Here is a 23,997-nt window from a genome sequence, read left to right as displayed (position 1 = left end):
CCAAGGTTGAAGCATATCAGTTCATCCATTTTTTGGGGGGGGGATTTTTAAAGTTCAAACTCAAACTTCATTGGGGTCTAGCACCTTGAGAAGTAACCAAGTTTCACACACACACAAAAAGGAATGAAATTACAGATATAGACATGAAAATTAATACCATGGTAGGTCTTCAGTAGGGCTTCAACCATTCCAAATTTGAAGCAGATTGGTTAAACCCTTGTTTTTTCATGGATTTTTATAAATGTATGCTTTATTGTATATTATTATTATTATTATCTGTGCTTACAGTTCAGTAACTCAACTCTGAAGGAAGGAACCAAAAGGGATCCTCGTCCTAGCCTCTTTGATTAAGGGGATGCTTTGCAATCCCTTTTTCCTATTAGAAACAGGCAGGCATTATTATTATTATTATTATTATTATTATTATTTCGTGCTCATGGCAATTTTTCTAGTCGGACATGACAGGCATTGCCAAGTCATGCTGTCTTTTACAGATTTAGGAATTTCCTGACAATTGAGCATGTTTTAAGTATGACTGCTTTCTGGATGTTGGTGTGGATGTATTTTGGTAGGCCCAGTTTCTGAAGGTTTTCTGTATAGTTTTTTGATGTGATGCCAGTGACTGATGTGACTAATGGAATAATTGTGACCTTTTCCTGTTGCCATAATTCTTTGACTTCCATGGCCAATGGTGTATATTTCTCTCTCTTTTCTTCTTCCTTTTCGACATTTTTGTCATTCAGATTGCTGTCGATGATGATGATGATGTGCTTACCATGGAGTAAGTTAACTCTGAAGGACCCTGAAACTATCTTCCTCCTAGCCTCCTATTAAGGGGATGCTAAAGCATCTCTCACTGACTATGTTTCGAACCACTCTGCCCACCTCGCAGGGCCGGTTTGTTTGCTTTCTGCCAGCCTCTCTGGACCAGCCTGCCTCTCTGCCCTCCTGGTGCCTGAGAGAAGTCAATGGCCTGGGTGGGTCAACCCCACAAGCCTATGGCATACTTGCTCCCAGTGCTTCATGGGCATAGCTGCCAGCTGCTTCTCCTCCTCTGTGCCCGCCTCACAGGGCGTTTGTTTGCTTTCTGCCCGCCTCTCTGTGCCTGCCCACATAGCTTCCTCTCCGCCTGGTTTGTTTATCTGGCTTTGAATTAAGAAAATCCTTGGCTCACTTACTCATGCCCGCATAGCTGCCTGCCGCCTCTCCGCCTGCCTTCCTGAGCACCTGCACACTTCTCCAATATTACCTGCCTGGTCCTGCCTTGTAGGGCTGGTTTGTGTTTCTGGCTTTGAATCAAGACAAACTTTGGCTCACTTACTCATGCCTCAGGGATGTGTTCGCTTCAGAACACACAAAAGAAAAAGTAGGGGAGATTTTCACTTCAAAAACACACAGAGATTAAGGAAGGGATAGTGTGAGCTTGATTTCACACCTTCTCAAATTGCTCTTTGCTTTAGTGGCTGCTTTGTTTCCTTGGGGGAAAAAATCATTTTTAGCAGTGGATTACAGAAGTTCCACTGCACAGATGTGTCTGAAATTTGGTACACATAAGCAGCTCCAGTGCATCTATAAGGTTACCAACTTTCATGTTTGTCTCATGAAAAATGAGAAAGTTATAGTACTTTTGCCTTGACTGGTTTGCCTGAAAAATCATATATTTAGCAGTGGATTATAGGAAAACCACTGCACAAATGTGTCTGAGATTTGGCACACATAAGCATCTCCAGGGCATCTGTAAGGTCACCAACTTTCATATTTCTATATTGAAAAATAAAAAAGTTATAGGTGTTTATTTTCTCCAATGCAAGTCTATGGGGAAATGAAAAAACACGCACGAATGATTTGGACATCCAATTCAGATCTGAGGTGAGGCAGACTGGATAAGAATCTATCTGAAGCAAATTGGGCTAGATTCAGAAGGTCCAAATCAGGATCCGAAGCAAATCGGGGGTCTGTGCACAGCCTTAGCCCTTATATCTGGAAGACCTGGGTATAGCTCCTTGAAGAACTATGGATCTCATGGATGGGGTTGGGCAAACTACCAGCTCTTCAGCTGCTACAGCTGAAATATTTGTTAGATGCACATCAACCTTGGGAGAAACCAACATGGTGGACACAGAGTGGGGCAAGAATTGGGACCTGATCACTCAATATTGCCCATCTCCTGGGTCATAGCAGGGGGAATAGACGTAAGGAATCTTGTGGACTCCATTCTCACCATTACTCTCAAATTTATATATTCCATTCTTTAACAATTTTACATTATTTTAAAATATTTCTGTGAGGTGTGCCACTGGACAACTCTGGCTGGTGTAAAGTGGGTCAACATTTGCTGGTAAGATATAGGCAAGCTCAAATTTCTGATATTCGCTATAACATATAATATAGCTGTGTTTACCGTTCTCTTAATATTCACAGCAGCTCAGTTAAATCGAGCTGTCTTATCCAAAATCACCCCACTATTAAACACAGGATCTTTTATATTATGATTAAGGTAGCGATGGCTCTAGAAAAAAATGAAAAGGTTCCTATACTACTTCGAAGGGGACTTTTGCACTGTCCCTTGCCTCAGTCATTTTGTTTTTTAAAAAAAAGAATGTCAGTGATACACCAGATCAATGCATCTGATGACTACACACAAAGATGCTCCCGTTTGAGCTAAATTTATTCTCGCTGCAAGCACTGGGCTCCCAGTAATAGGCAGTGTCTTGATCGCATAGCTCCTGCTATGTTCCCTATTAAAGCAATCAGAGAGATTCCTCTGTTCTCAAATTAGCATGCCTCTGTGGGAAGATCTTATCCCCCTCTCTATGCCTCAGCGTTTTCCACTCCTCACGTTGGAAGGCTAATGTGGTCCGGACGTGCAGTCCGTACCCGCAGCACGGCGTGTCACGTTGGGCAGAGCAAGTAGCACAGAGCCAACCAGGGCACTTACAATCTTGCCAAAGCAGCGCTGAAATTCCACGTAGCTTTGACAGTGGTGATGGATGTGGGTTTTACAGTTCTTGCATCTCAGGCCGTATTTGTTGTTGACTAAAGCAGAAAGAGAGGCAATCAGTCGGTGGCAACATGGACCGAGGCAACGTACCCCCGAAACAACTCTCCCCACCCCACTTCTGGGGGCCAAACTATCGGCGACAGCATCGATCTCGTGTCTTTTAATGTAGGTCTGTCTCAATCACATTGAAAGCAGGCGTTGCCAGCCCCAGGTTTTTGAGGGGCCTTGAGCAAGATGGCACCCCTCCCATAGTAAGTCTACCTTCTCGCCGCCATTATCAACAGCTGCACTTGTTCCTAATCTTCTGTCTCATCATTGCTCCCACTTGCTTGCTGAGAGCCAGTGCACAAGCAGGCCATAGGATCCCTCCTCCTCCTCCTCCTCCTCCTCCTCCTCCTCCTCCCCCTCCCATTGTCTGGCCAGACTGAAAGGCAGGTGGACTAACAGGTTGTAGTGGTGAAGAGGAAGAGCAAGTCTAGGCAGCTCTGGTCAGGGGGCTTCTACTAGGGGTGTGCACGGACCCCCCACTCCGCTTCACTTTAAGATCCGCCATTTTCGGATCGGCCCACTCCGCCCCGCCCCCACTCCACCTGTGCCCACTCCGCTCTGCTCGGAGCTCCGGATCCGGATCGGAGCTCCGGTCCCCCCCCCATAGGGGGGGTTACTGGGCCCTGCCGCCATCGCCGCCCATGCGGCGACGGCGGCAGAGCCCGGTAAGGAGGAGGGGGGCCTTACCTGCCTCCGTCCGTGGTCCGTCGCCGTCTTCAATTGAGCCCGTGGTTCCACCAGGAAGTCTGGGCCGCAAGTGCGGCCCAGACTTCCTGCTGGAACCACGGGCTCAATTGGAGACGCTGATGGTCCGCGGACGGAGGCAGGTAAGGGAGAGGAGGGCGGGGGGGGGTTACCGGGCCCTGCCGCCATCGCCGCCCATGCGGCGACAGCGGCAGAGCCCGGTAAGGGACCAAGGGGGAGGGGGCCTTACCTGCCTCCGTCCGCGGTCCGTCGCCGTCTTCAATTGAGCCCGCGGTTCCACCAGGAAGTCTGGGCCGCAAGTGCGGCCCAGACTTCCTGCTGGAACCACGGGCTCAATTGGAGACGCTGACGGACCGCGGATGGAGGCAGGTAAGGGAGAGGAGGGCGGGGGGCGTTACTGGGCCCTGCTGCCGTCGCCGCATGGGCGACAGCGACAGCGGCAGGGCCCGGTAAACCCCACTTACCTTTCCGGCGGAGCTCCGGATCGAGGCGAAGGATCCGCCTTCACCTCGATCCTCTTCGCCACGCTCCGCCGGCCCCCCAATCCTCTTCGCCTCCGCCTTAAGGGCAGGCGAAGCCCCCCGCTCTGCTACTGCTTCTCCGGTCCGATTAGAAGCGGAGCACATCCCTAGCTTCTACTGGAGTGTGGGTCATCAGTAGCTGCCCAACCATGCCTACCCTTGCGAAGGATCCGGAAAACAGGGGATGGGAGAGATGATGTTTAAAAGCACAGAAGGGGATATTTCTTCCACCCAGCTTGACCTCGCAGGCCACTAATCTCCCATCTGAGTTCACTTCAATATCAAAGCCAAACTGGGGAGGAAATTGCCTCAGGAACAGGAGGGAATCTCAAGCTCAGCATTCCCTGACTGTGTATCCCTTCGGCACTTTCAATCCCTGTCAGGAGCTGCAGGGCTAGATGTGGGAACCTTCAAGCTGTGCGTGTAACTGCACTTTGGAACAGGGAGGTGTTCTCAGACTTTGGCCTCTCCCCGTTCACCCAGGTTAGCTATTGGGCATTCCTGGACAGGAAGTGCTATAAAGGTGGCTTGTTTGGTTTGGGGCCTGACATGAGCAACATGGTCTTCATAGTTGTGGTATATTTCTATATGACCCTTGGCTCCAACACTCTGGCTCTCCCAGCCCACCACTGTCAGCGAATTACAGCACAGCCTTGACACACTCCCCATGTCCACTTTATGCGTGTTGTTTGCTTTTGGTGGAGGGAGGCCTGCATTTAAAGGCCTGGCATTGGGTCCCTGACATGTAGTTGCCCCTAAGCTCACCAGCTGGTGCTTTCAAACACTCTGGCACCTGTAGCTGACTACCCCTGGGCCTCCTTTGAAAAGGAAGCCAACTTATTTAAAATGGACCAACAGATCACTCACACTCTGAACATGTGCAGTGCCCCCCTCCTCTGAAAGGTATCTTTCTTTTAGTGTGAAATGGGGAGAACGTAAAACACCATGTTTGTTTGTATGGCCTTGTTTTAAGTCCTCCTTTTCTGGCAACTGCAGGAGGATGAAATTTTGGCCAGGCTAGTAAAGTTCTGGGCAGTTGACAAGGTCAATCCTTTCCACCACCCATCTCCACTATTGGTGGAGGGTGGGCGACAAGGTTGGTCACACTGGGCAATAATTGTGCTGGAAGGAAGGATTAGGGAGTGAACCATTTCCAATAACGCATTACTATCACAGGCCTTCACCTCATAAGAGAGCTGTATGACTCATTCCCCTTCCAGTCCTATGTATGCGTGTAATGATATGTTATGTGTGTTGGGGGAGGGGGAGAACAACAGAGATGGATCATGCAGCGTATCCCCCCCCCCCACCTCAGCCCTTGGGAGGGAGAAATGATGATTAACTTCCTTCTCTCCCTCCCTCCCTGCTACATTACAGATCTTTTAGGGAGAACCACACTACAGTGAAAAAGATAATTGCTATGGGAAGCCCTTTGCTTTTTCAACTTTAAAATGGCTGCTTCTGGACCAGAGGTGGATGTAGAGGGGTGTGTGTGTGTGTGTGTGTGTGTGTGTGTGTGTGTGTGTGTGAGAGAGAGAGAGAGAGAGAGAGAGAGAGAGAGAGAGAGCGTGCGTGCGTGCGTGCGTGCGTGCGAAAAAGACTATGTGTGTGGATATGTGTAAGAAACTGTGTGTAAGAGGGAGCATGTGTGTGTGGGAGACCACTCCAGTCAACATTTAGCCCATATCCTCTCCATCTTAGTGCTTTGAAATACATGCTTTCCCAATGCCAGCCCTCCCCCTTCATCCTCCTTTACCATCTAACCTTAACTGCCATCTTAGGGGCAGGACTCGTGTGCCTGTAACAGCTGCATGACATACAGAAATTCAGCAGTGAAACTCCCCTCAGCAGCAGAAGGATGCAGTGACAGGAAAAGCTCTACCTGTTGGACTTCTGCCTGCTATGCCATTCTTAAAGGCCCAGGAGCTCTGCGAACAGGAGGAGGAAGCACCCCTCTGACTACCATCATCCCCCTTGCAGCTCGCTCCCTTCAGGCAACACTCACGGACAATCATGCGGGCACAGACATCGCAAAACTTGGGCTTTTTGAAGTAGTGATCCTTGAACTTGTGAGGTTTGTCGTTGACTGGTTTTGCCGGCTCCGGAGGCGGTTCGGGCTCTTCCTCCTCCTCCTCCTCCTCCTCTTCATAGATGTAGTAGATGGGTCCCCCTGAGGGGCTGACCAGCTCCCCGTTGGCCTGTGGTTCTTCGGGGACGGGCTCCTCCTTGGGCTTGCGTTGGAAAAGCTGCTTTAGCCGCTGCAGCTGAGGATCCGGGGTGGGGCGGGGTGGGGTGGGGTGGGGTGTACAATCAGCACTTTCGAGATGCCAACAAGGAACCCTAGCAACCGGTGCCATTGGCATGCAAACACCCAACTTGTCCATAGTTAGCTCAAAAAGGAGGCAAAGTAATGGAGGAGGCATAGGAGAGCCACAGGGTCTCTGAACAGGGGAAGAGAACCCCAGGTTCCTGCCTGCCAAATCTGTGTCTTCCCAAAGCGACACAAACAAATGTCCAATGAACTACATACAGAAGCAGCACGGTGGCAGCCATGCAACTGCATGGAAGCCCTACCACAGAGGTCACTGTTGGTGTGCAGTGTGGCTTTTTCAACACACCATGAAAAGGAAATCAAGCTGTCGGTCTGCAGCGGTGAAAATAGCCAGGTCTGGCTGAGCAGCCGCGAACAGCTTGCAGTGTGGAGCGGTCTCCATGCAATGGCATTTTAAGCAGGACTAGTAGCAACTAAGTGGAGATTTATTTTCTTTAGTTGATTAGTCACCCACCTTTTAATCAACTAATCGGTTAACAATGACTTGACAATGCATTTATACAACTTCAAACGTTTCATATATATGGTAAAATCCAAAATATGTCCATTGAAATGATTGGGACTTAGGTTAGTCATGGATTTTGCCCATAATGTCAGCAATCCTTTTAGCAATCCTGGTCAGCATTATTATGCCCATACTGCAGATTTAGGAGGAGGGACCGATAAAGAAAGATATAAACTTGGGGCTACCTGAAAAAGCAGGTTTCTTAGCAGGGATGCTCTCTCGAACTGTTTAATCCATCAAATTCATGGCCAAACCCCACTTGCCTCCCACCTTTTTTTGACGGACATGATTAACTTATAATTCAACAAAGCTATCACTCATTGTTCAAAGGAAAAGCTAGGGTCATATTTTATTTTCGCTCCCATTACAATAACACACTAAAACTAAGAGGACCTCAAAAACAAATGTACCCACCTTTCACTCACAGCTCCACTGATTAAAATTGCCCGACACGGATTAATCAACTAAATGCTTAGTTGATTCATTACAGTTTGCATTCCACTGTTTAACTACGTGCTGTGCAAAGAAGTACTTTGTTAGTCCTGAAGCTCCAGCCATTCAGCTTCATGTGAATGACTTTAGGTTCTAATATTATGAAAGAAGGAGCTGGTCAGCCCCATTTTTAATTTGTATTCATTTTAGGCATTTTTATCCCACATTTTAAGATTCATATATTAGCAGCACAGCATTGATCAGTGATGTCAGTAAGCCACCTCCCCACTCCCTTCCACAGATGCCTAGATTGAAATAGGGAGAGATGGCAAACGCACATTTAAGTGAATAAATGTACGTAACAGTATTTTGAAAAAATAATAATAATGAAATCCTAATAACAAGATCTGAAGTCACTAGGTGGCAGACTTCCCTAACCAGTGCATAACTTTGCAGTCAACCCAGTTTGAAGACAGGTGGGAGAAGTGGTATAGTGGAGCCAGGGTGGGCAGGACGAAGCACCAGATTTATTTATTTTATTAGGAGGGGCAATGATGCCACCAGTTCCCCCTTCTCAGAATTCCCTGTTCCTTCCAGCTCAGCTGCAATCCTCACATTAACTGTGAGGAAGTGAATTTTCCCAGCAACGATATGTTGTTCCTTGCTGTAATGTAAAGTATTTTGGCAATTAAAACCCACTAGCTTTACAAAAGGCCTGCTCCTAGTACATGAAAACTCCTAGAACTGGTTCGTTGATATGAATCCGCCTGCATTTTTGGCCTCTACTGGGGTGCGGGACTATGAGGGCTGTCATGATGAGTGCCTGCAGTTCAAAATATAGTAACCTGAGGGGAAGTTATACGGTTGCCCCCCATTGCCCTTGCTGTGGAACAGCTCCCCGCCCTCAGGAGAATGAAATGGACAAACCTCTCCCTCAGGGGAATGGAGTGGACAGACACTCCCCTCAGCATTGGGAGCACCAGAGGGACACGCACAGCTTCACTCATACAGGGTGAGCACAATATGCCCAACTCTGACAGCTGCGTAACTTTAGTTGAAGGCTTCCACTGTATCAAACAAAGGGCTATTCCAACCCACGCCAAGTCCAGTCTGTTCACTAGTAATAATAATAAAAATAGACAGCCTTTGCCTGGAGAATGAGGCAAGGGAAAAGACAGGCTGTGGAATAATCATTGTTCAGTTTAGCCAATCTGTCTATCAACTGGGCTGTGAAGGGGGCGGGGAAGAAGCAGGCTCACCCCATGAGACAGAGAGAGAGAGAGAGAGAGAGAGAGAGAGAGAGAGAGAGAGAGAGAGAGAGAGAGATGGCAATACACACTAATTGGTATGTGGGTTTGCCTGCGCCCTAACGGTGCCACCATCTCTGAATTGCAGTCCTGCAGTCACCGGTAAGTAACGCCATTCCATAGGTGTGATGTTCATCTTGACCCTGAGTGGCGCAGTCTGTGCAAAGCATGGGGCTGGAGGACACATTGCTGTCCCAGATGTTGCTTCTGCTGCCAGGGAGGGCAGCCAAGGCAGCGTACAGAGCGCTCTTGGGACAGCAACAAGCTGGAAAGCAGGGAGTCAGCAGGGAGAAAGCAATGGTTGAAATGCAACCCCTCTCCTAAGGCTACGGTTGCTAATATACGTCTCAGGGGACACAACCAGCCAATACTCATCCTCCTGCGTTCTTTCACATACATTTATTTGTGCGCGTACGGAGCCCCCTGGGATGCTGAAATTTGGCAGTTTAATGAAATGTGGAAATTCTTGCAGCACGGGGATTGTTGCAGAGGTTTTCTGCCACTATTGAATGCTAAGCAAGATCACTTGAATTGACAACTCAGGGCTGAGTCCAGCATCTTTCAAAACAATATATTAGAATACAAATACCGTACCAAGTTATTAGATTCTTGCTTGAATGGGCAAGAGCTACATGGAGATCATTCCTGAAAAAGCTTTCCGTGTGCAGTATAGGCAACTCATCTAGAGCACGCGTGGCAACCTGCAGCCCTCCAGATACTTTGGCCTACAATTCACCAGCCCTAGACAGCATAGCCAATGGGGAGGGAAGATCAGAGTTGATAGCTAAAACATCTGGAGGGTCACAAGTTGCCCAACCCTGCTCAATAGAATAAGAACCAACTTATGCTGGTCTTGGCCAGTCCTCTTCCAGTGCTGAGTTCCTCTGTTTGTTCCAATTCATTCGGTTCGGCAGAACATGTAGAACAGCAAAGCCGATGTATTGTAAGTTGAAAACATACCTAATCCAGAAGAGGTCCTTACATTTATGCATAAGGGGTCCTTACACAAGTGGTTCCAAAAGTGGGTCCTGACATTCTTCCACAGTTCAGAACAAAGGTGAAAAAAGGGAGAAGCAAATTCTCAGGATGCTGAACTTTTTCTTTGTAGGATGAAGGGCTCTTCAACCTACAAATAAAAAGTTCAGCATCCTGAGAATTTGCTTCTCCCTTTTTTCACCTGATTTGGGTGCTTTTCTCCCCGTTTCTGATTCACAGTTCAGAACAAAAATACTCCTGGCTCAGGGACTTTTTGAAAGGTAGATTAGTATGATGAGCAGAGAAGTTTTGGCCTGTGAAAGGTTTTCAGGAGAGGGCAAGGGTTAGGATGCTGCCTCCTAACCTCTGCAATTTCCTGAATGACTGAACCCGCCTGCCCACTTTGGACATTACCCCAAAGCAGCAACATTTCTGGGTCTTGGAGAAGTTGCTAGAGATGGATGTGCAAGGTTTGCATTCACCCTGAAAAGGAATTTGGCCCTTCCAGTGTTGCATCTGAACACCGGAAAACCCTAAAGGGTACATGTGTATCTATTTGAAGGAATGCTCAAAAGTTCTGATTCCCTCCGCGGCCTGCTTCCTGCACCCTCATCCCTAAAAGGAAAAAAAAACCCACAACAACACACCCCTCAGCTTGGGGACCAGGACATGTTAGCAGGCACCAGAGGCTCCTTCAAAGAGGCAGGAAGCCCACTCGGGGGATGCTGTGCCAGTCTCAGCTCTAATCCAAATTGCAACAATTTGAGCAACACTCTTAGAGCATTTTATAGCACGCTTATTACTGCCTGCTCATGGATGTTTGCGGGTCCTTTTGATATGACATCTGCCTCCTGTGCACCGTCCGCTCCTTTTCTCAGTTTTAGCATCACAAAATGAGCCTCTTTTAATCCAATTCTTCTGAAGTTGTGCTATAAAATGGCTACTAGAGGGTGCTGTCCCCACTGAAATCTACAGGCCATGTGGTCGCCGGTCTCTTCTCCGTGTAAAGTACCAGTTTCAAATGCGGAAGAGAACCAGCAAGAGAGCCCAGGGTAAGGAAATACGATCCCCACCCCACCGCCCCATCTGATGATCCTCTAAGGACTTGCAAGTTTTCCCCACAGTCATCTGCTCCCATGAAATCTGTAGCTCACAAGATCGGCTTTGGGAAAGACATACAAGTTTCCCAACGCATGGGAAGAGAAGACACAACACCAAGGCAGATCCACTGCCATCCTTTCTGGATAGTGAGACAGTGTATATTCATTTTACACACTACGTGTATAGAGGCAGGAAAGAACAATGGCAAAAAGACTCAGCTGAGAATCTGGAAGTCCCTTGTTCAAATTTTACGTATCCAACAAACTCACTCATTTGGCCCCAGACCAGCCCGCTGTCTCAGACCTGAACCCCCAATCTGCAACATGTCTGTCATAATAATGGTCAGGTTGAAAGGGATTGCTGTAAGCATTACAGAGCATGCGAATGAAGCACTTTGAAGACTCAGAAACAGCTTTATATCTGCTAAGTATTGAGTGTACATGTGTTGAGCGGACACGGGAGAACCCAGGGGAATCGATTGTCAGGGATATTCCTAATTTGAACCTACAATTCTAAAACTTCCCCTGCCTCCTGTTTTACCCTTGCAGTGCCTGTGATTTTCCATCTTCTTGTGACTCGTCATCATTTATGTACCCTTTAAATAGGATTCATTAACTTCATTAGGCAAGTCATGCAACAACTCTGTAAACTAGCTCTATTCTTCCCATTTTACATGTGTGGAATGGAGGCAAGGGGGGGGGGCAACAATTTGCCTATGTCCATATGACAATGGTGCAGTGTGAGGCCAAATCTACACCAAGCAGGATATAACACTTTGGAAACGGTTTGAAAACAGTATATGTAGTGTGTCCTAGGCCTAAACAGTTGTCACTACTGTTATAAACCATTATAAAGCAGCAGTGTAGATCCAGGCTTACCAGGTCAAATTCCAATACCCTATCTACGGCCGGATCTACACTACTGCTTTAAAGCGCTTTATAACAGCTATAAAGCGCTTTAACTGCTTTAAAGCGCTATAAAACTGTTATAAAGCGCTTTAAAGCAATAGTGTAGATCCGGCCTACTTGTCTGAACACATATTTAATGCCTGCTGGAGACCACTGTAGGTCCTGTACATTGTTGTATTATGAGTTAGCCTAACCTCAAACAACTATTGAGCAACCAGGGACCTAACAGAATAAAATTAATGTCCCTTGATGTCTGGAACTCACTCTCTTCCCCCCTGGAATGCAACACCCATCAAAAGATGGGCAATGGGCAGAGCAACAGCAAGAAGCAAAGGAAGTTTGGAATTTGGAAAGAGGCAGAGAACTGAGAGTTTAGAGTTGTGAGTTTATTGGGACTGGAAGCAGCTGGTGGCGGCATACTGGTGCTTTAGGAAACTGATTCAGGAACAGTGGCTTTGCTGCCTGTTTTTATTTGCTTCCAACAGACTCTACTTTTATGTTTGTAAATAAAAAATGGATATTACAAAGCCACCGAGTCTCCAGGGCAATCTCATGCAAAGGAAACCATCCTTGAGTGCTACACTTAGAATCACCACCACTGTGGGAAGTAGGGAATGCTTAACATTTTATTTATTTATTTTTATACCGCCCAATAGCCGAAGCTCTTTGTTTTTAGTTAGCTTTCGAGGTATACATCATCACTCGTTCAAAAAATGTCTATCCCTTAAGACAAATTTCTATAGATCCAGGGGATCCCACAGAACAGAGTGTCCTAATTCTTAAGATTTCCCTGTTCTTCCTAAGAAAAACCCATTGTTCACAAAGACCCACAAATCTTCAGAAAGCATTGCCTTTTCTAAAAGTAGGAAGTGATGTCACAGAGTGACTTAATCTAAGTCACACAGCAAACACACTCATTTACAGGGTTTCTGGTCCCTCATTTTAAGTTTAGGAGTTGAGTGTGCAGAGGTAAGAATCAGCCAATAGTTACCTGGTTCTAATGGCTGATTTGTTAGGGCCATTTAGTCCAGCAGTTTCCATGTCATCCATTGCCACCTAATAAAGGCTGCAGATATAACAAGCACCTCCAACAGAAGTGTGTGTGTGTGTGTGTGTGTGTGTGTGTGTAAGCATAAATGGCTCACACTTCCACACTCACGTCCAAAGAGAACCCACATAGAGAAAGTGTGCAAGTTGTATCTTTATCTAAAGCTCGTACATCTTCCCTGAATGAGCTTCCTTTCAGATCTGCACATTGGTACGTGTTCCAATGCCCAAACGTACCTCGACTCTGCCAATCCCTCCAAATTCCAGCAACCTGTTCAACATTCCAGCAACTTCTGCAGAATTGCGCAGCTTGAATACATTCGTATGCCTCACTGGAACCAAATATTACCCCCACCGCTATGCAGAACTTTGACCTCCTTGTTGCAAAATTCCCAGCATGCCTTCCAGATTTAGACCAGGATCCAAAACAAAACCCAAACAGGTAATTTTGCCCACCTAAAAGGGGCTTGGTGTTTCTTGAACAGTAACCTTCCATGACTATGACAAAGGGGACCGTTTAAAAACAATTTGTGACATGCTTTTTGGGGGGGAGGGGGTAGCATCCCCATAGTTTTTGCAGCTCAGAGGTAGCCTGAAGGGTAATTACAAAGAAGAAGGTAAAAATTTACTCTATGCTGCCCCAGAGGGGAGCGCTATGTCTAATGGGCTTAAGGTACAGAAATGCAGGCTTTGGTTGAACATTAGGAGAAACCCAGAGGACCTTCTCTTCTGCTGCTCCCAGACTGTGGAATGGCCTGCTGGAGAAGACTCGTCAACTTAACAGTCTATTAGCATTCAAGAAAGCTAGGCCTATTCCACTGGAGAGGCCTATTCCACAGGCCTATCCAGTGGAATTTTAGGACATTTTTAGAATGTTTTTAGGGTGTTTTTAACAATTGTTCCCCGCCTCAATCAGAATGGAGAGGTGGGTAAGAAATAATAATAATAATAATAATAATAATAATAATAATAATAATAATAATAATAATAATAATAATAGCAGTTTGACAATGGAACCAATTTCCTAGAGGGGTGGTGGGCTTTGCATCACAAGAATTCTTCAAACACAGGCTCAATAGCTTTAGTTCCGGAATCCTCCACTGAATGGGAGGGTTGGACTAGATAGCCCAGAAGACCTCCACCAACTCTATGATCCTATTAGCTTACCCTCATGGTTGGTGCTGTTAGGCATGCTGGATTGGGTCTGAGTTTGTGTCCCCCACATGCACAGAAGTGGAGAAGAGCCATAGCTCAGTTGGGAAGGGCTGTGGCTCAGTGGAAGAGCTCCTGCTTTACATGCAGAAGGTGCCAGGTTCAATCCCTGGCATCTCCAGGTAGGGCAGGAAAAACACCTGTCTGAATGAAACCTTGGAGAGTTGATACTGGGGATGTAGGATTCATTTTGGTTCTTCTTTTTTTTACCATTACTTGACCTGTTCGCAGTTGCAAGCAGATTTTTTTTTTTTTTTTGGACAATGTTCGCAGATTTACAAGCTTACAATTGCATTTGATAGAAACTTTTTATTCTTTAAAGACTTTAGGCCCAATTGGTTACCCTGGCCTTCCCTGAGTGACTGTGCTGCCCATTCTGTTTGTTTGTAATGATGGTGTTGTTTTAATTGGTTTTAATTTATTCTATTAGTGTTTTATATATGAATGTTTTAGCCATTTTATGTATTTCACTTGTACTTTAATGTATATTATATTGTATTTTGTGAACCGTTTAGAGATATTTAAAAAAATGTTCAATCAGTAGTATATAAATTTATTAAGTTAAATAAAAAGAATTAAAATGCACACTTTTAAAATGCACATTTTTGGCAGGTGGGAGAGCAGTTTCACACCTTAGTCAATGGGGAGGAAGTATGCATTTATGTACACACTTTTAAGAAGGGTACGCCCAAATGTGCATTTTTCCCATTCAAACAACATCAAGACCATTTGGGAATGGGAACAAGGCAGACCAAGCTTTGAGGTGGAGCTTGGAGAACACCGATGAAGCTCAACCCTGCCTGATTCTCACATCATCCCCAGCTTAGACAGCCTAGATGGACCAATGGAGGGCAAAACCAGCTCTGACTCAGGTAACGGCAGCTTCCTATGGTTCTATAAAGTGTGGAGGAATATTGTGCTGAAGAAAAAGGAGAGAAATTTTCACAGCTGCCATATGTTACTTTGTAGAAATCTCTCTTTTTATTGATTTATTACATTTATATCCTGCCTTATTTCCTCCAAGGAACCCAAGGTGGCATACATAACCTCCTCCTCTCCATGTTATCCTCACAACAACAACCCTGTGAGGGAGGTTGGGCTGAGAGTCTGTGACTGGCCCAAACTCACCCTGTGGGTTTCCATGGCCAAGTAGGGACTAGAACCCGGATCTCCTGACGCCCAGCCACTACAGCACACTGGCTCTCTTTGCGTTTAATCAAAAAATAGGGACAGCCACTCAAAATTACTAGCTTTTATAGGAAAAAAAATACGGCAATTGACTCAAGCTGTACAGAAGAGAGAGAAAAGACATAGCTGAAACTGGGCAGGGTATTATCATTCTCCTCCTCCTCCTCTTTCTTCTCACTCGTGGTGTCTGAAAGTTTTCTATACTTTTTTTATGTGATGCTGGTGACTGATGTTACTAGCAGAATAATTGCAACCTTTTCCTGTTGCCATAGTTCTTTAACTTCCATAGCTATATTTTTCTTTTTCTCTTCCTTTTCTACAACACTTTTGTCATTAGGTATTGCTGTGTTGATGAGGTAAGTGTGTCTATAACTGTTATGACTGGTCCGTTGCAAGGTATTTTCTTATCCGTATGAATCGTTCTGTCCCAGTATATTTTATGATCTGCATTTTCCAAGATTGTTTTGCGAGTATGTATAGTATGGTGCTGTAGGTTGTTTGATGAGATTGAATTTGATGGCCAGTAGTTGGTGAATTATGATGTTGATGGCTGGGTGGCGACTCATTCCTTATACTATAAAGCTCATAGCATGATGGCCTTCTGTTCAAGAAATCATGTTAATAATCCCATTGAATATGCCTGAAGTAGCTTTTTTGGATCACGGGCATAAAAGAGAACTTTGTTTAAATTTAAGGCTGGACAAGCTGGCCCAATGGCTACCCTGACCTTTGGGAGATACCACAGGAAGGCGGTGTGGTCCTCTGTGCTTGTGAAATATGGCACCGAATATGGTACCTATCAGAAAGCCTCGGGGATGCAAGCAGGCAGATAGGTGTTTTTTGTTGGGATGGGTTTGGCTACATCTCACTGCCATGCGTTTGTGTGTGAGAAAGAGAGAAGATATTCAGAAATTTGATTGGTTGCAGCCACCATGGCCAAACAGGCTACAGTCAGAAGGTTCTGGCATCATAGGACATCTTGAAGAAGGACTGTGTCCCTCCAGATAGACCCCGTGGCTGATTGTGCAGGAATTAGAAGTGGGAGTCACCCTCCTTGTCCTATCAGAATACCCCACAACAGTACTTACCCCTTCCGATGACTTGCCCCCTTCAGACGTGGGGGACGCAGGTGGCTCAAGAATCTCTTTTTCTGTCATACTGCATGGAGAAGAGAGCAGATGCAAAGGTAAAGGTGAACATATATAAACCCAGGCTCCTCCACTATTTGTGGGAGGCAAGAGACAAAGTCCTGTGGGACAGGGGTGGTGGTCGCAGCATCTATTCAAGGTGTGTACATCACACACACACATACACCTCTGGCAATATCCCCCAGGCTGAAACCTGATATTCTGCAAACCCCCACTGTGGAAAACCACAAACATCTAGGCATTTGCCAGCATCAGCTGTTTAGCCAATGGGATGGAAGAGGTGGAATGACACCACAGGCACCTTTGGGGATGAATGCCTGGAGATTCTTGGGCTGGCTGGACTTTAAGGCTAACCAGGGCCTCGTCCCAGAACCAGAGCTCAGCATCAGGGCTTAGCCCTGTGAAAAGAGTACCTTTGAGCATGTGGAGAATGCCTGACAAGACTCCATATGTTATATTTTTGTAAAACAACTCAACCATAGAAGTGCTTTCTTTACTATGTCCAAACGCTTTCATCTTTCAACACATGTCCTTTCAAACTGAAAAGCTTCCTCACTATATTTAGTATCTTGTGAGAATGAACTCACAACAAGGCTCTGTCCATAATAAGTTCTCTCTCTCTCTCTCTCTCTCTCTCTAATGGAGAGCTTCCAAAAGATGAGCAATCCATGAAGTTTATGAATGAGTGAGCAACCTGACTCACTGGTGAATAATCACAACTCATGCTCATGCATGATTAAGGTCGAGGCCTTTCCATGCACTGCCAACAGTCCCTCCATGGTTTTCAATGCCAAAAGTTCAAGATCCTGGATCTGAAATCCAATCCACCAATAGGCACATCCCTGCCTTAGAGGAAGAATTCTGGGAGACTCAGTTTGATAGATCATGAAGACCAATTGATATATAATAGGGGTATGGTCTCCGCCCTGGAATTATCTGGTAACTGCGAACCTCTGTGGAGCATTCGATCTTACAGAGCGGAGATTGGCCGCTTCCAAACCCATCGATCAATATCAGAGTGGAGACATGCCCAATCGGAGCTTCAAATGTTTCCAAAATTATCTGACTGTTTTTCAGGTGCCCAGGCTGTGTGTGTGTGTGTGTGTGTCAATTGAATAACTCCATATTTGGATGACGCTGAGTGCGGTGAGGGGTAGCTTTGATATTGACATCTGTGGTTAACAAATTAGGAATTGCCACAGTGCTGTCCGTGACCGTGTTTGGGGGAGTGGGAAACACTAACTGGCTGGTGGTTTTGGCTGCAGGGGGAGAGCGTTTCTGCTCGGACTCATAGAAGTCAATCATCCACATTTCCATAGGCTCTTATTTCAGTTAAACTATTACTCCTATTGGCTGGCTGGACTCCAATGCAGGGGGGGGGGGTCTCTCCATCCAATAGATCTGGAGGGTACCAGGATGGAGAAGGCTAAAATAGAAACTTCCACCAACAGCAGTGGAGCTCTACATCAGCAAAGTAAAGGATAAAAGCTCCCTCCATAAATAATACACAGGGTGGATTAACATGTGTATGTGCGCACGCATTTAAGGGGGAATAATGGTTTGAGGGGGGAATTAAAAATTCCTTAAAAAATCAAGGCATGAATGGATCTATTACAAACTTGGTATGCCTAAAGCCCTCCTTAAGAGCACTGTGCCAAGTTTCATCTCTTTATCGTTAAAAACTACAAATGCTTACAGCACCTGATTAATTTCCATTGACTAGAGCAGTTATCTGGAAACGGGTGGTTCTTCAATGGATAATCCGACAGGGCGGAGTAAGCGGAGCTGCTCCAAAATTGGGGCAGAGAATCACCTCAACAGAGCTCTGGCTCGAATTTTGAGGTGGAGAAGAACCACTTTGCACACCCCTAATATATAATTTCGCAGGTTCCAGTGGCAATGTTTCCCCTGGATTGTAACACATCACGATGTAGTAGGAGGGGCTAAGATGTTTGAACGTTTTCCTATGGCAGTAGTGCTGCGAGTCAGTGGCTGGGTTCACACAACCGGCTAACCCACCATCATGAGTGGTTTATCATGTTGTCTGAATGCAGCATGTTTTCCTCAGGCTAGCTTGTTAACCATGCAGTGTGGTTTATTATTGTTTTTTAAATTGTATACTTTTAATATTTACTATTTTTAAATGTTGTAAACCACCCAGAGAGCTTCGGCTGTGGGGCAGTATATAAATGTAATTAAATAAATAAATAAATAAATAAATAACAAGCCATGTTGAGAAACCAAGCAACCCTGCAGAAAACCCAAAGCTTTCAGACAACACAATAACCCATTCTGGAACCAGAGAGAGCAAGAGTTGAAAGCAGCATAATTTAGAATGGGGCACCTCTCTCCGTTCTAAATTATGTCACATAGTGCACAAAAAGCGGGGGGGGGGGGGAGAGTAGTGATAGGGGCAGCCAGGAGGCCACTGATGGCTGGAGGGTGCTGAGCCCACCACCCTGTGTCCCATTTTAAATGGCATTTTCAATAGCAATGCCAAGGTCGCCTGCTAGTCTGGAACGCAGCACAAAAAGCAACTGTAGAACTTGAACGTGCCTCATCCAGCCACAGGAAGCTTTACATTCCAATTAGACGCCGGCAATGTCAAATTCTGATTTAAGCACAAGTTGTGAAAGTGGTTAAAATTGGCCCACCGGCCAAATTAGTTGCTGACTAGGGTCATATTTCCTGAAAGAGCCACCACACTGATAGGGAGGGGGGACCGCTGGGTTTTTAATTGTTCATTTGTACCGCACTGCAGCCACCTCTGGGAAAAAGCAAAAGCGATCGTTTCTTTTCACTGGGACAAACATTTTCCCTAATCTGTGCCATCATTAAGTGTTTTCCTGTGCATCCACTGTCTTTTTTGCTGTTGTTGTTGCTCCAAGGCAAGCTAGCAAGGGATGGCAAAGAGCAGAATAAAAATGAGGGGAATTATCCTTACTATCTCTAATAAGGGTGCCTTTTCAGAGAGTCCCTTGTATTTGTGTTAGGGTTGTATGTAGACCCTAAACTATCACTGCCTCTGAGGCTCCTGCTCAAACCTAATACAAATTAGTTACCCCTGATTAACTCTCTTGTTTAACTCTTAATTCAGGCTGGTAAAAAGGGCAGGGCTCTTCATGGATGAAAAAAGGACCCAATCCATGTTAAACATTGTGAGTACAGAGCTTGTACAAATCCGTTTCTAAAATGCATTTTTTTAAAAAAGATTTCCTAATTAGGCCCAGGAGTCACAACAACAAGGGCATATTTACACTGTGGATTTATACTGGGCATCTCTCTCTCTCTCTCTCTCTCTCTCCACCCCCATCCTGGGAATTGTAGTTTGGTCACAAAGGCATGGAACTACAATTCCCAGGGGAGAGAGTTTCCTAAGACTATTAAAGCAGTTTAAATCTGTACTAAAATATCCTCAGAGGGCATCATCAATGTTAGGAAGCCATTGTAAAACGTCCCACAGTAGGGTTTATTTGAGTCACAGCAGAAATTCACTGTTTTCCTCAGGGGCGGGGGGGGTTAGCTTCCCAGAATTCAATACGGTTAGGGGGAATGAAAGGAGTAAATAGTTCTTGCTAGGAATTTGCATACAAAACCAGAGATTCTGTTACTATGTGGTTAGTGCTTGGCGAGATCAAATAGATTCCAGTGAAACAGTGCTTCATTCCTGTAACAGTTCAATCCCGGGTGTGTGGGAATAAGCTGTGGTTACTCAGTGGTGGGGTAAAGGCACTCTGTCCATGCTCAGGGGTGCTTTTTCATTATTAATACTCCAGATGTCGAAAAACATATGCAAATGCTGAGCTCTGTAACAAATCAATTTATGGGTAAGAGTGCAAATACACATGCCTAGCGCATCTGACTGAGCCCTCTGAAAATAACCGGCCTGCAGTTTTCCAGAAGTTTCCAAAAGGGTTGTTACTCATCAACAGATGAACTGAGGCCCAGCATCAAACCAGGAAGAAATTCTTGGCCCTTGACAAGGTACTTTTCCCCCGCTCAGCATTCCCATCTTCCAAAACTTATGACCAAGCCCAGGAGCGGCCAACCACAAACAAGAACCACGCTTGCTATTAGCCACGTCACCGGCAGCACCTCAGCGCAAAAGCATTTGGGCTTTCCAATGTGTAGCTGGCTCTGGAGTCGCCGTGCCCACAAATGGATCCAAAGCCCCCGCCGCAGTCAAACGGCAGCCGTCGGCCTCAGATTCCTAGAGGTTTCATCATGGCTGCCTGGCCTCCCAAGTCAGCCACGCGTGTAAGCGATGAATTTACCAGGTTGGTGCCGAGGCAGGAACAGCCTGGCGGCACAAATGGCAAGACGGTCACAAGCTCTGCTCTTATGCGAAATTCAGCCTCTCGCTTTCGGCATCTGAAAACAGCGATTTCCCCAAGGACAAAATGTTCCTTGCGTTTTAAGCTGTTAAACCAGGCCCACATTTCATCTCCTCACGGCTCCTATAAGGGCCCAAAACAGCTCTCACCGCCTCCCTTTTCCAAAATGACAACGGGCAGGGAGAAGGTAGCAAGGACAGTACCCTTCCTTCCTTTAAACTTTTACTGGGAATTAACGATCTGCAGAAGCCAGACTACTGTCTTGCAAAAATGAAAACCCTTCAGGAAGTCACGAACCTTCATTTCCCCCCCCCCCCCCACAAAGCACCAAAGAGCTTATAGTGAATCCTTCCCAACACTCCACGGCCTACAGAAAACTGCAAAATGCAACATTTCTGCAGAAATTCTCTCTCTCTCTCTCTCTCTCTCTCACACACACACACACACACTCCTTTAGTTCTTTCCCCACCCACAGCCAGAAGAGGTGTTTCTGCCGTCTTAAACCTCCAGTTTGAAACATATTTTTCTACCTTAGAAAGCAAATAGCTTAAAGTGGTGGGGGTGGGGGGGGGGGGATGAAAGGTCATCTGCCATGTTTCTCAACTTTAGGACCAAAGAAACTTATATTCCTGCAAGAAATCAGTAGCTGATGGTGGCGAAGGCTGGAGAAAGAGAAATATAAATAATTTACTGACCTTCAAGAATGCAGGTAGACACTCCTTGCAGATTAAATCCTTCTGAACGTAGCAGGCAGTTCCCACAGACTCAGGTCTCCCCTAACCTGCCCAACATGGCTCTTTAGAGATCCATGGAGGGGATAAAGAGTTTCCCCTTCCCGGGTCTTAACATATAAAAGTTTGCTGTCCCAGCGCTACAAGGCACTCGAGTGACAGGACGAGAGGGGAAAAGACAGCTGCCCTCCATTGGGAGGGCTGACACAGAGAAATCGGACACTGGGTAGCAGCTTTAACATGAATTGTGGGCCAAACTGCCTGAGACGTGGCTCAGCCAACCTATTGGGGCCTGGGGAGGAGTGGGCATTATCCAGATATTGGCACGGAGATAGGGAGAGGAGTGGGAAACTAAGATCCATTTGCCCATGAAGCCTCAAAGAGAAATCATAGCTGGAGACTGAGGCTCCCACCAACTCAATGCCGCAAATATCATCAGAATATCCCAGGTCAAGGCTTTTCAGCAGAGATACCCCAGAACATGGAGACTGCACAAGACCCTGCCAGGCTTCCTAATTTTTCATCTATGCCCCTCTGATCAAACCTACCTACCAAGGCCCCACAGCCCAACAATAAAGCATAGTTAACAAGATTGCTTTCCACTCTCCGCTGTCTGGCAGATTCTGGGACCATCGTAACTGAAAGCAGAGTTTCCCCCTGGGTCTGCATGCCTTGATTCCAGAAAAAATGGATCCAAAGTTTCCTTGCAGAACTCCCCACCTGCCCACCCCTAAACCGCCCAGAGAGCTTCAGCTATTGGGCGGTATAAAAATGTAATAAATAAATAAATAAACCTGGTCCCAGTAAGGCAAGCCAATCTAGTCGCACCAACGTCAAATACTTAGCTGCTTGTTGACAGCCAACCCATTCAAGCAGACTTCCCCAACCTAGTGTCTTCCAGCTGTGTTGGACTGCAATAGCTAGTTGCACTCCAGTCAGCCCAGCCAATTGCCAGGAGTGCTGTAAGTTTTACTCCAAAACATCTGGGTGACACTAGAGTGGGGGAAACTGTTCTAAAGGAAAACCAGAAGATCAACATACTTCAAAGACTGATGCAGCTCAGTTTTTCTCCAGCCTCGGATTAGATCTAATGGACTGCAGTTTCTCCTGAGTTTCACGCATGAACCCCAGATAGGGATAAGAATGCGTAGAACATAGGAAGCTGCCTTATACCACGTCAGAGTATTGTCCATCTAGACCAGGATTGTCTACTTTGACTAGCAGCTGCTCTCCACGGTCTCCGGCAGAGAAAGGTCTTTCCCATCACCGACTACTGGAGATCCTTTGTTTTAACTGGAGATGCCAGGAATTGAACCTGGGAGCTTCTGCATGCTACAGTTCTTCCCCCGGACAACATGTAGAGCAGTGAACTGATCACATTTGACCATTGGGTAGATTAATCTATTGCATGTGGGACATGAGAACTGAACTATGTTACTCTGTTAAGTGTCATATACACTGATGTTAGTTTATTAAAACAATTCCATCCAAGCCTACACTTTTGTCTTACATATCAAGCCTAGTTAAATCTAAAAAAATTTTTTTTAAAGCTTTCCAGTTCCTAGTCAATAAAGGAGAACCTACAGGTTCTACCTCCTATTACTCTTACAGACAATGGGGCTTTTCACACAAAATGTTAACCCACACTCAGTGGTTGAGTGTGGGTTGTTGCTGAGCTATGTGTTGTTTGTTGAACTGTGGGTTAGAATGTTGTCTGAACCCAGGACATCTTCCACAGGGTGGCTTGTTAACCATGCAGTTTGCCTTGTTAGCCATCCTGAACAATCCAACAACAAACCATAGGTTCTCAAGGTGGCTTGTTTGAGAAAAATAAGCCATACAGCATGGTTAATGGACCACCCTGTGGAAAATGTCCTGGGTTCAGACTACACACTAACCCATGGTTCAACAAACAACTCACGGTTTAACAACCCACTGACACAAACCACTGAGTGTGGGTTAACGTGTTGTGCGCACCCAGTTCATAACTAACAATTGAGGGCATTTGATGGTGTTAAGGCTGAGTTGCTTACCTGGAGGTAATAGTTGCTTGTCTGGGGGTACCGAGTGAACTGATGGCAGAGAGATTCAAACTGGAGAATGTCTAGTTCACAGCACAGGCTCTTAGCCACCAAAGCAGCAATTCTTTACTCTCTTACCTGGAAGTAGGCCTCATTGAACTCAGTGACACTTACTTCTGAGTAGACATGGATAAGATGGCACTGTAAGTCTCTTGAGCTCTCTAAAGCAATACTTGGGGATCTCTCAATGGGAGGCACCAAGCAGAAGTCCCAATCTATACTGCACTGAAAATTGACATTTTGCACATTTGGAAGAACATATCAAATGGGGCAAAAAGCACCACTCTGGTTTAGGGGGATTCATTTCACCTCTTTGGCATCTTCTGATTGAATCAAAATAATCTCTGCCAGGAAGAAGGATGGATCAAGCCTAGGTCAGTGTGTTTAGAAAACATTCTCCAATCCGGGAACAGATTATGGA

General features: G+C 45.9%; 1 protein-coding gene across 5 annotated transcripts in view; it reads right to left on the bottom strand.

Annotated features, from left to right (window-relative positions):
• The window catches only part of STAC3 (SH3 and cysteine rich domain 3), a 35,572-nt gene extending 13,862 nt beyond the window's left edge, over positions 1 to 21,710 (bottom strand). Inside the window, exons 1-4 of one of the 5 annotated variants that reach the window (XM_063119238.1) lie at positions 21,460 to 21,710; positions 16,371 to 16,440; positions 6,281 to 6,539; positions 2,939 to 3,036 (exon numbers count right to left, since the gene is read on the bottom strand). In XM_063119238.1, coding sequence (XP_062975308.1) covers positions 2,939 to 3,036; positions 6,281 to 6,539; positions 16,371 to 16,439 — 426 coding nt within the window. In that variant the 5' untranslated portion in view covers position 16,440; positions 21,460 to 21,710. Of the gene's footprint in view, positions 1 to 2,938; positions 3,037 to 6,280; positions 6,540 to 16,370; positions 16,441 to 20,316; positions 20,402 to 21,294; positions 21,336 to 21,459 lie in introns of those variants that run through there. The other 4 variants (XM_063119241.1, XM_063119239.1, XM_063119240.1 and 1 more) reach the window with 4 other exon arrangements.
• Between the last annotated feature and the right edge of the window lie 2,287 nt (positions 21,711 to 23,997).

This window comes from Elgaria multicarinata, chromosome 3 (genome assembly GCF_023053635.1).
Source record: "Elgaria multicarinata webbii isolate HBS135686 ecotype San Diego chromosome 3, rElgMul1.1.pri, whole genome shotgun sequence".
Lineage (NCBI taxonomy): Eukaryota > Metazoa > Chordata > Lepidosauria > Squamata > Anguidae > Elgaria > Elgaria multicarinata.
Note: the sequence above shows the minus strand (reverse complement) of the source record. Positions and strands in the feature narration are given on the sequence as shown.